Below are 13892 nucleotides of genomic sequence, written 5' to 3'. Positions count from 1 at the left end.
TAATTGAATAAACTAATTGAGTAATGATCTCACTTTTAAAACATAAAAAATCAGAGGCGCTCAAAGTTTCATAGACTTTGAAAACTGAGTCTTCCCAACTCGAATATGATTTTGGGAAGACTCAACATTACAAAATAGAGTCTTCCCAACAACATTACAAAATAGTTCTTTGTGTCATCACTTGAAATGACATTTTCTTCATTTTGGTGAAATTAAGTTTACACCTTTCGTTTTCCATACACTTTTGGACCTCCAGTGTTGGGAGTAGTAGGGTTTGTCTTTTTCCTTGACGTTGTTGTTGATGTTTTTCGATTCGTACTACAACATAAAGACATTCACCTACACAACCAGTTTCAATTCATTTCAAAAGGGAAAACTTTTACACATCCTGTCTTCCGATTGGTGGCAGAGGACAACCGATCCTCTCGTAAACCGAACTAACCCGCTGAACACCATCACCTCAAACAGGTTGTCCTAGGTCCGCTAACTTTCTCCACTCACAAAAAAACAACAACAGACCTACTACCCTTTCACTTTAATGACTCGTCGAACATTGATCAAACTTCTTTCCAACAACAACAACAACAAGCATCACCAATATTCTCAACCACAACAACAAACATATTCTCCGTTGTTGTACACTCGTCCATCGCTCAACCATCTCCAACTTTTCAATTTTGATCCACAACGACGACTTTTCCATACTCACGTCACAACTCTCGAAGTATCTTCCTCCTCTTCATCCTCTGCTGCTGCTCAATGTCCTTTCCATGCTTCCTCATCGGTGGCATCAACCACTTCTCCAATTCTTTCATCATCTGCCGCTGTGATTGCTTCTGAACAAGTCTCTGAAACACTCAAAGGCGAATCTCCAAACAAAACCAACCCTGTAAAATCGTTTGAAGAAATTCCGGGACCAAAAGCGTGGCCATTGGTCGGTAATTTGTTTGATCTTCTCCAACACAAAGGTATTCCAAATATTTATTTTTATGATTTGTGTGAAAAGTATGGAGATATGGTTCGTCTCAAAATTCCATTCAATAACATGTTGATCGTTTCGCATCCAACCATTATTGAAGAGTTGGTGAAGAAGGAGGAACGAAGAGAATTTTTAAAGTCTAATCGATTTTATAAGCAACAACATGATATTACTTTGGCTCCAATTGGTAAGTATTACATTCAAAGTGTGTGCCACGATCACACGTATTCGATTTCAAATGTTATTATTATTGGTCAATCGAATCGACCACATCATGATGTACCAATGCATGAACCACAAAATGATACCATGATGAAATTTGACATTTTCATGAAAATCACAGAAATGACCTTCTTCGAGGATTGGCAAGAAATTAGAAATCTCTACAACGTGGCCATGAAACCCGAAAATTTAGAAAAAGTCAGTTTGCCACAAATCACTCAACTCAATGGTGACTTTTTGCGTACTGTTGTGAGTAAACTCAAGAAAGTACAAAACAATCATGAATTCACAAAATATCACCTTCCCAATGCCTTTGACGTGACTTCTCTCTACACCTTCAAAGCTGTCGCGAAAACCTTCCTTGGTGTCAAAGTCACTGAACAAGTTGAAAAACAATTGCCATGGACCATTTATGAATTTGTGGAACAAGCTGTTCGAGCCACTGATATTGCTCTTCAATTGGACAACAAACCACCACTCTATCAATACTTTAAAACAAGAGAATACAAAGAAATGGAATCCTTAATGGACAATATTTACGATGGATGTAAAAAATTGATTAGCATGTTTAAAGAAAATCCAAATCCACAAATTCCTCGACTCAAAGAACTTGTCGATGAAAGAGCTTCTGGAATGGAAAATGCAGAAAAAAAGAGTGAAGGAGTGTTGAGTGCCTTTTTGAATGGTGGAGTGGATATTACTTCTCGAATTATGGTCAATCAAATGTATCGATTGGCTCATCATGTGGAATATCAGGACAAGTTGTTTGAGGAATTGAAGGAATTGTTTGGAGAACCTACTTCTGAAGAATTTGAATCTGAGAATGGATTGCAAATTACTTGGGACAAGTATAAGAAGATGAAACTTGTGAAGAATTTCTTGGAAGAAACCATGCGTTTGAATTCTTTTTCTTATTTGACAAGTGGCAGATGGTTATTGAATGACATTGAGTTGAATGGATATTTAGTTCCAAAGGACACTCGAATCTTTATTATGAATTATCATCCAAGCTTGAAGGATGAATTTGTTCCTCGTGCCAGAGAGTTCATTCCAGAGCGACATGAAAAGGGACATCCATTGGCTCCAAAATCTATGTACAGCAGGTAAGTATGTCGATTCATTGAATGGATTTGAATGGAATGACAATTGACATTTATGGAATGATCATATGGGCTCTTTCACAAATGTGTCCAATCCTTGGTTCAACAACAATATCAAACACAAATAATAGTCTTCCATTTGGAATTGGTGCAAGAAAATGTCCTGGCAGTCGAATTGCAAGCACTGAATTGCACATGTCACTCATCAATTTAGTGAGACATTTCAAATTGACTCATGAAAACCCAGACAAATTTCCAGAAAGCAGTCACGATCAATCCATGTTGTATATTGACTCAAAGAAGAATCCCTTGTACCTCATTCCAAGAGATCACATGAAACCAATTTTGGAAAAACATGTGATGATATAATTTTCGAGTATTTCATGAAAATCCCAACCTTAATGTTTTATTGCCACCTTAACCACAAGTTTTTCGTTCAAATAAAGCATTTCAATTTTGCACCTTAATCCCTCTGATTGTGTCCTTCAGAAAATTGTGTTCCATTTCCACATTCCTTTTCATTGAAGAAGAAAAATGGAACACCTTCATCTCTTTTTGAGCATGATGCAAGTTCCTCACACCTTGATCTCTATTCTGAAGAATTGGCTCGTTCCTACGAATAGAATCATGACGATGATGGAATGGAGAGAACGGGTCGTATGATAGGTACCACAGAGGATGAACAAGAAGAGGAAGAGGAATTCATGAATCGAGGAGATGATGATTCTGATGAGGATCGGAATGATTCTGTGAATACCAATCACAACAATGATGATCATAATGATAATACTTACGACAACTCATCTTCTTTTATCTCTTTCAAACCTCCTCGTCCATATTATACTGAGTATGACTCGGGTGAAGAGCTCGTTGAAAAAACGTTGAAAGATTGGGTCATGATTCATTCTTCATCATCGAAAGGCTCTATTGAACTGGAAGTTCTTTTGAATGAAAATGGTGTGTTGGTGGATTCATTCTTGTACCCCGTCAATGAAGTGTTGAAAGATCAATTGCAGTACAGGCATTCATTATTGAAGATGCTCGTCAAGTGCAATGAGGATGATCATGAACAGGTCTTTACGGACATGAATATAGAGAACAACAAGACTCAAAGATCCTATTGTTGTTGTCATTACTTTTCGGATGTAACGTTTATACAAGCATTGAATAATGATGATGAGAATAATTTTGTTAATACCACTTGGAAGGATCATTTACAAGCAAGTTTGGAATGCTTTCAACAAGTGAAAAAGTCCACCACCACATGTACAGAGAAGAATCCAAGTACTGGCAGTCATTCCGTCGTACTCTATGTGTCAATAGAAGCTTTAAAATTGAGTGGTGTCTTGCATGTTCTCAGAATTCGATCAACAAGAAAAACAACAACAACAAAACGGTTCAATACCAAGAGTGAGTTTTTCATTTGCAAATTCCTCACTGCATTCCATTCGAAAGTTTTTGACTTGTTTGGAATTGCATGCATATTGTGAAGATTATGTATTGGAAAAACCAGTGAAAGGTCCGACACTGGTTCCAAAACCTATTGCCGAGTTTTGTAAAGGATTGCATCAGGGTGAACTTTTGGATTTGATTTTAATTTGTAATCAAATGGATGCGAAAGTGTTGTTGGACTTATTCTGTGCAATGGTGGCATTTATGATACGAGGAAAGACGCCAGAACAAACAAGACAGACCTTTGGAATTGTCAATGGTAAGTGAGTTTTTGTTATATTCAAACTATTTATCACTTACTAATCAAATGATTCTTTTGATTAAATGATTAAAAGATTTCACACCGGAAGAAGAGGAACAAGTGAGAAGAGAAAATCAATGGTGTGAAGAGATGTAAGGCTTTTAATTGAACCAAAAATTGTTTCATTAAAATGATGATGTCTGGAATCCTTATTATATAATTATTATAATAAGGATTCCAGACATTATTATATAATACAAAAAAATGTTGCGACTGTCAACGTTGCTGTCAACCCATCCTCACTCTGCGCGGAAAAGAACTGTCACCAATTTTCTTTTTTTCAATTCAATAATTCTGTTACTACTCTTGTCAACAACAATAACAACAGTACTGTTGAAACAGAATGCATTTGTTTCGGAATTTTTATCGGCTCCAGTGCTCTCTTCCGAAGACCGTTTCATTCATGAATTATATAAACCATCATCATCGACTAAAACTTGTTCAATCTCCTCCCTTCTACCTCCGCTCGATGTGGCCATCATTCTCTCGGGATCCATTCGAGTATTGCCCGAAATTTTCGAACGATACGATGAAGAACTTTTGCACTACACAATCGAAGACTTTAAAAGTGGTGAATTTTGTGAGAGACAAAGAAATCCCAAGATTGATTTTTTCGTGACATTGGTCTATGAGAGAGAGGAGGAATTGGAGAAGTTTAATGCCATGAAGGAAACGATACCGAATGTGAGGCATTTGTCATTGTGTAAGTGTGTGAAATGGTTGAGTTATACATGAGGTTGAACAAAGGTTATTTTGGAAACACGAAAATTTTACTTTATCACTCAATTTTTATTTTTAATTCTAACTCATTTATTTTTTTTAATTATTCCTGATGATACATGTCATTAATTATTACTAATTTATGATATTTATTATTTAACCTTTAATTAATTTTGTGAAATTTAACCATTTTTATTTGACATGCCACATGTGAAATTATATTTTAAATTCTTTCTTAGTTCAATCTGTAGATGAAGATGTCAAGGCAAGATTTGGTGGCGTGGATGTTTGTGAAACACATCCCACAAAACAATTCTGTAAAAACTGGCTTTCCTCTCTTCATCTCATGAATCATGCAAACATGAAACGAATTGAATATGTGAAACAACACCGAAAACACAAAGATTACGATGTCATTATTCGATTGAGAACAGATTTATCTTTTGATCGATTTGTAAATCCAAGATTTTTCTACACAAAATCTAACCACCACGAGAATTTTGTTCAACATTCAACTGAAAACAATAATGGATTTCAAATTGAACCTAATACACTCTATTTACCTTACGATATGCATTGGATGGGTTTGTGTGATTTATTTGCATTTGGAGACTCGAAAGCCATGAATGCTTATTTTTCACAAATTACTCAAGTTGAAAATATTAAAAAAGAACAACATGTGGAATATCATCCAGAGACGTATTTGAAATTACACATCGAGAGGGAAAACGTCAATTATAAGATATTACCTCAAGTGGATGTTAAGGTCGTACGAGAATATCAAGTTCTGAAAGAGTGATGAAAGTTTTAGTGAAAGAGTGATGAAAATTTTAGGTTGAACAGCGAACAGCATGACATAGTGTTGAATGATTTGTGTTTTTCAGCCTGTGACAGTATTAAGGTCATCAATAATTCCATGACGACAATTGAAATGGAACTATCAACGAAATTCCTGTCCATGTCAGTGAAGTTAACCTTTCATTTCGAAATTTCCAAAACACAACAATGCAACGTTCAAATTCTTCCTCTCTATTTCTCTCTCATGACAACAAGAACGAACGAACTCCAACTCACAACGATGGTTTGATTGATCGAGGGAAATTTGTTGTGAATTACCAAAAATAAACACAAGCCAACAAAAAAAATCTAATTAGTTTATTGTTAGCACCATTGGTGCTGGTAAATCCATGAGGATTGGGGATTGTTTTTGAAATGGTTTTTTGAATCTTGTGTTTTCATAGTATTTGGTGTGACATTTACCAACTAGTAAGATGAGAATTATTTGGATTTCAGGCCAATTTTGGTAACTATTTGACCAACAAAAAAAATGACTTTCGAGTCGTGTAGTCATGATGATTTATTTTCAATTTTTCAATTTTTGGAACCCCGATGCATTATTTATTCATGTGTCGGAGTGAGTCAGAGATGGAAACAAGTGGCTTGTTGTAATGTGCTGTGGAAGTATTTTTGTGATTCTATTTTGATGAATGATGTGTTTGAATGGCATTTGGAAGTGGAACGGTGTTGGGCTTTGAATCATCTTCGTGATGATGAGTATCTTGTGGATGATGAAAGAGATCATCAAATATTAGTAGATCATCATTCTGATGAGAATCTGACTGATGAAAGATCAATAACCATACATGAAATTTGTGGAAGAAGAAATAATGAATATTATTGGTATCATATATTCCGATCCTTGTTCAGAATTCCAATTTTTAAATTATTTACAATTTCTGGTGAGGAGAGAGGCAGATATTATTGTTCGGCTCGATTAGAAGATTATTTTGATTTCCTTGTTCCACCAACATTTGAACAGTTCGAGATTATATCCACTCCATTATGGCCTCTCACACAACCAGTCCATGATGATGACTCTTATCAGCATTCATTTCAACAAGCATGTTCAGAAGAAGCTAAAATTTCACCAGAATATGTACGACAGGATTGGAAATACACTTTAGCGAAAATGGCAACTCTATTATCTATTTTAAGTAATGGATCGACACAAACCCCAAATCCATGGAATGATAAGCTAGTTCTTGCTTCATTTCAACAGATGGATGACCAAAATAACGTTTGGGAAGTGAAAAAAATAGCAACGATATCTGTTGGAGCATTTTGTGTCGCCCAAATGTTTCCTGATTCGAGTTTTAAGAAAATGAATGAACTTGTTTCCATTTCGACAAACAATCATGACTGTCGAATATCAATTTCTCCTTACATTGAAGATACAAATCATGTCAAACCGTTTTGTTTTTTTGGGTACATGGATGACTATTTTTCATTACAAGTGGAGAATGGTCACGAGAATCATGGTGTGAAACAAGATGAAAATATTAATGTCAACAAACCATCGTTTTGTTGGTATGATTCTTGGGATGATAGATACGATCATTTCTTGTGGCTTCCAATCTTATTTAATGCTGGTGGATGTGTGAGGACTTTCAAGTATAAGGCCACTTTTTTGGAGAATAATGTACTGAGAGTTGAAAAGCATTATGAGTTGGAGTACTGATCAAAAATATGAGCGGGTGCGATTCATCAGACTTCATAATGAACGAAGGCATCCTAATGATTCACTTGTATTTCCTGTGAAATGATGGTCATTTGGTCGTAAATGATCAATTCTGAAAATTCATGAATTTCCATTATTTCAAATTCATTCGTCGTTCATATTCTTTAAAGTTTAAAAGTGAGCTCACACCAAGTTCTTGTTTTTTTCCATCAATAATTACTTGGAATTGATGATGTATTAAATGACCAGGTTTGATTGTGAGTGTAAGCAACTCAGATGCCTCAAATCTATCGTCTGACAGCACACGAATTCCATACTTGTCTAAAATTCTTTGCGACAAGTTACGGTCATTCTCTGTAGACATGTTTGCCGAGTGATTATTCGTGTGTTTGTGAGAAGAAGAGCGATCGCTCAATAGTTCAGAAAATGTCAACGCCATCTCATGATAACCTCCATAAAATAAGAAAGGTTTCTGCTTTAAATGTTTCACTCGTCCATACCAAATTCTTCCTAGATTGAAATTATCAATTTTGAATGTCGATAGAGGGATATCAGTATTTGGTAAGCGATTGTGTGAATGGACCTTGTTCCTATCTAGATCTGTCTCTAATTTTTCCATATCAACGATTCGAATGTTTTTTCGAATATTTGGAAAACTGTTGACAATGACATGAGCTTTCATCACTGCAATCACATGATGCGACTTGTTCTTGGGAAATTGAATCTCTTGTTTTTTCATTTTGTCATTTTCTTCATTGAAAAATATAAAATATTGAAACATGTTAGCTGCATGTCGTAATAAATTGTCAAAATGGTTGTCATCATGTAAAGATGCATCTTGTAAAATCGTCCATCCTTTCAAATTTGGAATTCTCCTCAAACCTTCCACTAAAAAACTAATCCTCTCAGAAGATTGAATTTTCCGATCGACTGTTTGAGATTTTGTTGTTGTCGAATTGCGAACAATAATTCCAAGAAATACATTTGGAAATTGTTGAGCTTCAAAAACAGATGCAAAGTGTTTTGTGATCAATTGTGAAAAATCATAAAATTCCATTTCATCTCCAATCAAATATAAATCCAATCCGATCGGAGTGGTAAAGAGAGTAGGAAGAATGGATTTAATCAAAGATGATGATGAAGAGACTTTTTGTGATTGTTTTGTATTGTTTAATTTTTTTAAAAATTTCGAATGAAAAAACTCGGACGAGTACCACAACGAGGAAACCACGAGAATGAGCACTACACCAAGAATGAGAAAGAAAAATCGACGATGACGAAATGAATGATGAAATTTCTTCGGTAATGAGTACATGATCATTTTTTTTCTAGTGTTGACATTTGACTCGTTGAACCACTTTGCTCATCTCCAAACATGCTAAAAGTAATTTATGCCCTGCATTCAAACCTGTTTATATTCTATACTGATGAGAATCAGAGTTTTCAAGCTCAAACTTGATAAATTTGGCAATTTCAAGAGAGAGTTCCGAGTAGACATAACTTGGGAATGGCTCCGTGTCAAATTCAATTGAAATGTACTCTTTGTTTGAGGCATTGTTTGTGAGGTTTGAATCTTCTTGTGGTTCTGTGGATAGATTGTTACTGCCATTGTTGTTATGTTGTTTCAAAGTAATATTAAATCCTAGTTTGGCATTGTCGAGAACATTTTTCACTAAATTTCGATACTTGAACAAAGCTTGTGCAAGATTTAACATGTTTCCACTACCGTCCACCATGTTCTGTTCTGAACTGGTAGTGACATCTGAAAGATCAATACTAAATAATTTTGTTGCATTCGAAGAATTTGAAGAGTTTGCATCTGATTCATGGTTTGTTAATATCCTACTAGTGTTGAGATCAGTTTTTCTACTAATTTGCAATTGGAAATGTCCCACCTGAAGAGACACAAATAGTAACAGAGGGGACACCCATGAAAAGCTGATGAGTTGAACCTCACGTTGTTGTTGGTTCAAATCTTGAAGCTCTTCCTGTGTGAGGTTTGGTTTTTGTAATTGTCTTTCAATTTTTTCCTTTTTGCTTTGATTTCTGAAAATTTCCAATTCAATACCACGCTCCAACTGTTTGGTAAGTCCATATTTTGAAATGAATACATAGGTGTCATCGGAATTTTCACCCATGTTTTCTCCAAGTTCGCTTTGTTTCACAGTTAAATTTGGATCTAAATCGACAATATAATTTAAAAATCCCTCAAAGAATGAAATAACATGTGAAACTGGTCGTAAACTTGTATGGGGAGGCTTCCAATCGTTGATATAGTTGAAAAGTGCCGTATAGTTTCCAATATTGGTCTTGATAAAGGTATAAGTGTACAATGATGTCACATCATCCGCTCCAGGTTGCCAATCATCGCTCTCTACATTCTCGAAATCTTCTAAAGTGAGATCAACGATTTATAATCGTGAATGGTCATGCCAAAATTTGAATTCAATCCATCACAAAATAAATAATTAAACCAATATTGAATTGTATCATACATGAGTTCACACAAAAATGTAAGTAGTATGCCAATGAGCAAAAATGTTTCGATTAAACATACCTTGTCCTGCCTTTTGTTTTTTCAATTTCTTATTTTCAATTTTCACTTTTTTCATGGATTGCATTACTTGAGTTCTCAACTTGGAAAGAACTCGTATCTTGGACTCTACTGAGTTTGAGAATTTGATTTCTTTCATAATTTGCATGCACTCGCTATATGGAGTGGTGGTAGTAGAAGAAATAAAGTCACTATGTACTCCAAAGTTTTGTAAGGTACATGTGGAAATGATCGAGTTAATTTTCTGGTTAATGAGCAAGTCCTGATCCCTAAAATGATATTCATAAAGCTCGAATGTGGTAGAATAGAGCTTTTTGTGAAGATGATCTGCAATAATTGTCTTACAAAAATTATAGGCTTGTGACATTGAGTTAAATTTCAATTTGGATGAATCAACATTGGCAACAGATTGTGGATTACCGAAAATAATTTCGTCATCACATTCGTCGAATTGTTCATCTTGCTCAACAAATTGCATTTCGGAAGAATCACCCGAATGATTTGCTGCTCCTCCATTCGAGAGTAATTTAGAACTTAAAATTTCATTTCCAAAATAGTCCCAAACGACCTGATCACACAAATAAATAATGTAGCTCTTCAAATCATCAATGGCATTATAAAGTAGGACGCCATCTTTTTTAGCGGTGACTTTTCGAGCGCCTGACTGTCCTCTATTATTTCCGGCATAGTAACTTCCATGATAGAGACTGTCAAAGAATTCAATAAAGCTCTTGACAAATGATGCAACAGGAGGTGCTGGTCCGTCTGTTTTGATACTTTCTCCGAGAAGTCTCAACAACTCATTCTTGAAAGTAACCTTATCTGTGAGGTCATACTTTTCATATTTGCCGTAAAAATCAGTTAATTTTTCTCTCTCTTTTCTCCATGTTTCCTTGCTCATGAGTGAGTAATATTTCCATTTCATTTCTAGTTCTGGACGTTCGATATTTTCCTTCTTTGTCATTTTCAAAAATTGTAAATAGTTGTTATCATCCATGTGACCGACATTTTGGAATAATTTGATTGCCTCGTTAATTTGTGTTCGAAGTTGGAAGAGATGGGTACTGTGTACATGGTGTGCAAATAATAATAATCACAATATGTACAATATGTACAATATTGGAAATTAGAATGGAATGTGTTAATAATATTAATTATAATTACAAATGGTGTTACTTGGAGAAGATATGCTTGCTATAAAACTACTTACAGTTCGACATTTTTCGCAGTTCCTTTCTTAAAGATTGCACTCTCCACCTTATCTCCATTCCATGTACCTTCAATAATGTCACCAGTGGCAAGATAAAGCTTTCCTTTACCTTTTCGTGATCCTCTTTTAAACTCTCCTTGGTAATAAGTACCGTCAACATACTGATAGGTACCCGTGTAGTGGTAAAGACCATTTTTCCAACCTCCATAATATCGTTCACCATTGGCCATCACTTCAACACCAAATCCATCTTTCAAATCTTCTTTGAAGCCTCCAAAATATTTCTTATTTTCAATGACATGGTATAACTCTCCCTCTTTGTGTTTCTCGAGGTCATTAATACCAATTACATAGGCAGAGGATATTTTTGTTTTGGCTCTAAAAGTTCCCCAATATTCCAACTCATTCGAATAGGTCACTTTGAATGGTATGGCCTCAGATGGATTATTGCACACCCATTGGCCGATAGCAATGGCAGTAGGAGGTACTTGCTCGATTTGAGATGAGGATGATTTTTTGGTGGTTGTGGTTGGTATTGTATTCTTGTAAGGAAAGATCATTTTACCAAATCCGTGACGCTTTCCTCTAATAATATCACCTTCATAGACACTTCCATTTGGATATCGTAATTCTCCTCTTCCACAAAGTCGACTCAACACGGGACAAACGCACGAATCTCCATATATGCCACCAGAAAAATCTTTCACATCTTTATCCTTTTTTGCCGATGCTCCACCGTCTTCTCCAGCTCCAACACCCATTAATGCATACATCATGTAAATTTCATCATCAGTCATTGAAGAATCATATTTTTGAATATATCCAATATACTGCCATTCTTTAGATATTTTCAAATGAACATAAATATTGATATAATTAAAATACCGAAAAGATATCCGCATTCCAATAACAAATTGAAATTATTCCAAAAAGGTGATGAACAATATACAAGTCAGCAATCCAAAAAATATGAGCCATATATGGTCACGTGAAAATAATAATCATTATTCCTTAAACATACCTTGATCATTTTCATCGAAAAATGAAAGATGAGCAAATGATTCTCCATTCCTATTGATCTTCTCAAGAATATTGTCCATCATTTCTCTTTGATTGTTCTCTCTTTCCAATAATTTTAGTCTTCTCATTTCTTTTTCAGAGAGTTTCTTTGGAGCCTTTTGGCTTACTGAGCTAGTATCGTCGTTTCCAGAGGTTAATGGTATTGCAGAACTTGGATTGCTGTTCTCACTGGAGGACTCTTGGTCACCAATTGGAACTGGACTTGAAATTTTTCCTGCGAAAATACTTTTTCCTCTCATTTTGTCCAAAAATGTCTTGAAACCATACGTAGTTGTTTCTCTGTTTGTGGAAGCATCAGTTTTGTCTGTTTCGCTTGTTGATGATGGTCTTCCAATAGAACTATCGTCCAAAGAGGCTGTTTTTAAAAATCCAATCAAGTCAATTTCATTTGAATTTTGCTGAGTGGGTTGTTCGTCCGAAATGAAATTATTGAGAGGGCTTGCCATGTGAACTCCTTGACGTTTTTTCATTGTCTCTTCGTCAAGAACAACTTTTTTTGTTTGGACCTCGTTGGACTCTGAACAACTTCCAGAAGATGTCGTAGTAGCATTTTCACTAGTCGATGAAGTTGTGACGGAGGATGTAATTTGTAGAGTTTCGGAACCTGCGGTACTTGTTGATGTAGTCACAGGAGAAGTAGCAAAGGTGGGAGTGCTTGCATTGGAAACATTGAGAGCCAACGAATGCAAACTTGAACCACTCTTACTGTTATTACTCGAAGAAGAAGAGCCAAATGTGAATCCAAAAAGAGTAAATTTCTTTCGGGAGCTCTCTCCACTCTTTTCTTGTGATCCTCCTGTTGTGGTTGATGAACCTGAGCTATATGGTAAAAGTTGTGGTGTTGATGGATTTGTGCTGATAATACTCGAGGCCGATGGAGGAGTAAAGGAATAGGCTTCAGAGGCCGATCGTTTATGGCTCCATCGTCTCTGGTTTGTTTTGGCAGGAGGTGTCAATTCATGGTGATTTGTAGTGGAATTGTTGTTGCTGTTGTTGTTGCTACTCTCCGTAGTAGTAGAATCTTCACCACTGGTGGTGGATGCAGTATTGGCAGCAGTGCCATGATCCACAAGAAATTCAGCTCCCTTCTTTCCAAGACTTTCCTCATGAATTTCCGTATCGAAGGTAAAGACGTTGGGAGAAACGTGTTGATGGTGGTGAGGTCTTGGAAGAGCTTTTCGTGGTCTCTCTGTGGAAGGAGGTCTCTTTTGAGAGGAAGAGCAGGAAGAGACCTCTTGATTGACTGTCGTATTGGTACTAGTGCTTGTGGTGTTTGAAGAAGTGGAGCTATCCTGACATGATAAATACAATGTATCGTGCGATTGACCAGTTTGGGCAATTTGATGTTGTTCTTCGGGTGATGATGATGATTGACTCATAGTGGAATCAGTAATTGTACCATTACTTATGACAGAGGATGTACTTGTTGATTCCGTGCTCATGTCATTACTCATGGTGCTAATGTTTTCATTTTCGTTGTTGTTTGGGTTCATGTTTGTGTTTCTAAATTTTTGAAAATGAAAAACACAGAGTTCTGATCGTGAAGATGGTCGTGTTGTGTAATAATAAATTAAAAAAAGAGAGAAGATGATCAATTCCGAATGAAATTACAAATGATGATAATGATGATGATGGTGGTGATCGATGATGGAAGATTAATAAGGGGTATCTTCCAGCTGGAACAAGTTGTATAAATAATAATAATTGAGAATTCTTTAATGAGTAGGAATACTCGGAAGAGAGATGATGTTGTTTG

The 13892-nt window shown here is 35.7% G+C and overlaps 6 protein-coding genes across 6 annotated transcripts; 4 read left to right on the top strand and 2 right to left on the bottom strand.

Annotated features, from left to right (window-relative positions):
• Nucleotides 1-538: 538 nt before the first annotated feature.
• On the top strand, nt 539-2670 carry FDP41_008651 (uncharacterized protein; the record flags this gene model as incomplete). The annotated part of the gene is made up of 3 exons (XM_044712528.1): nt 539-1166; nt 1323-2304; nt 2433-2670. The coding sequence occupies 3 exons, from the start codon at nt 539-541 to the stop codon at nt 2668-2670; spliced, it is 1848 nt and encodes a 615-aa protein (XP_044557700.1).
• A 290-nt stretch (nt 2671-2960) lies between these two features.
• On the top strand, nt 2961-4150 carry FDP41_008650 (uncharacterized protein; the record flags this gene model as incomplete). Its single annotated transcript, XM_044712527.1, has 3 exons — nt 2961-3711; nt 3794-4012; nt 4089-4150. The coding sequence occupies 3 exons, from the start codon at nt 2961-2963 to the stop codon at nt 4148-4150; spliced, it is 1032 nt and encodes a 343-aa protein (XP_044557699.1).
• Nucleotides 4151-4258: 108 nt separating this feature from the next.
• Nucleotides 4259-5573, top strand: FDP41_008649 (uncharacterized protein; the record flags this gene model as incomplete). Its single annotated transcript, XM_044712525.1, has 2 exons — nt 4259-4757; nt 5014-5573. The coding sequence occupies 2 exons, from the start codon at nt 4259-4261 to the stop codon at nt 5571-5573; spliced, it is 1059 nt and encodes a 352-aa protein (XP_044557698.1).
• A 528-nt stretch (nt 5574-6101) lies between these two features.
• Nucleotides 6102-7292, top strand: FDP41_008648 (uncharacterized protein; the record flags this gene model as incomplete). Its single annotated transcript, XM_044712524.1, has 1 exon — nt 6102-7292. The coding sequence occupies one exon, from the start codon at nt 6102-6104 to the stop codon at nt 7290-7292; it is 1191 nt and encodes a 396-aa protein (XP_044557697.1).
• Nucleotides 7293-7425: 133 nt separating this feature from the next.
• FDP41_008647 (uncharacterized protein) lies at nt 7426-8613 on the bottom strand (the record flags this gene model as incomplete). Its single annotated transcript, XM_044712523.1, has 1 exon — nt 7426-8613. One exon carries the CDS (start codon nt 8611-8613, stop codon nt 7426-7428), a length of 1188 nt encoding a protein of 395 aa, XP_044557696.1.
• A 91-nt stretch (nt 8614-8704) lies between these two features.
• Nucleotides 8705-13629, bottom strand: FDP41_008646 (uncharacterized protein; the record flags this gene model as incomplete). The annotated part of the gene is made up of 4 exons (XM_044712522.1): nt 8705-9684; nt 9850-10910; nt 11057-11894; nt 12078-13629. 4 exons carry the CDS (start codon nt 13627-13629, stop codon nt 8705-8707), a joined length of 4431 nt encoding a protein of 1476 aa, XP_044557695.1.
• Nucleotides 13630-13892: the final 263 nt, after the last annotated feature.

The sequence above is a fragment of the Naegleria fowleri genome (genome assembly GCF_008403515.1).
Source record: "Naegleria fowleri strain ATCC 30894 chromosome Unknown tig63, whole genome shotgun sequence".
Lineage (NCBI taxonomy): Eukaryota > Heterolobosea > Eutetramitea > Acrasida > Naegleriidae > Naegleria > Naegleria fowleri.
This window is presented reverse-complemented; position numbering and strand designations above follow the sequence as displayed.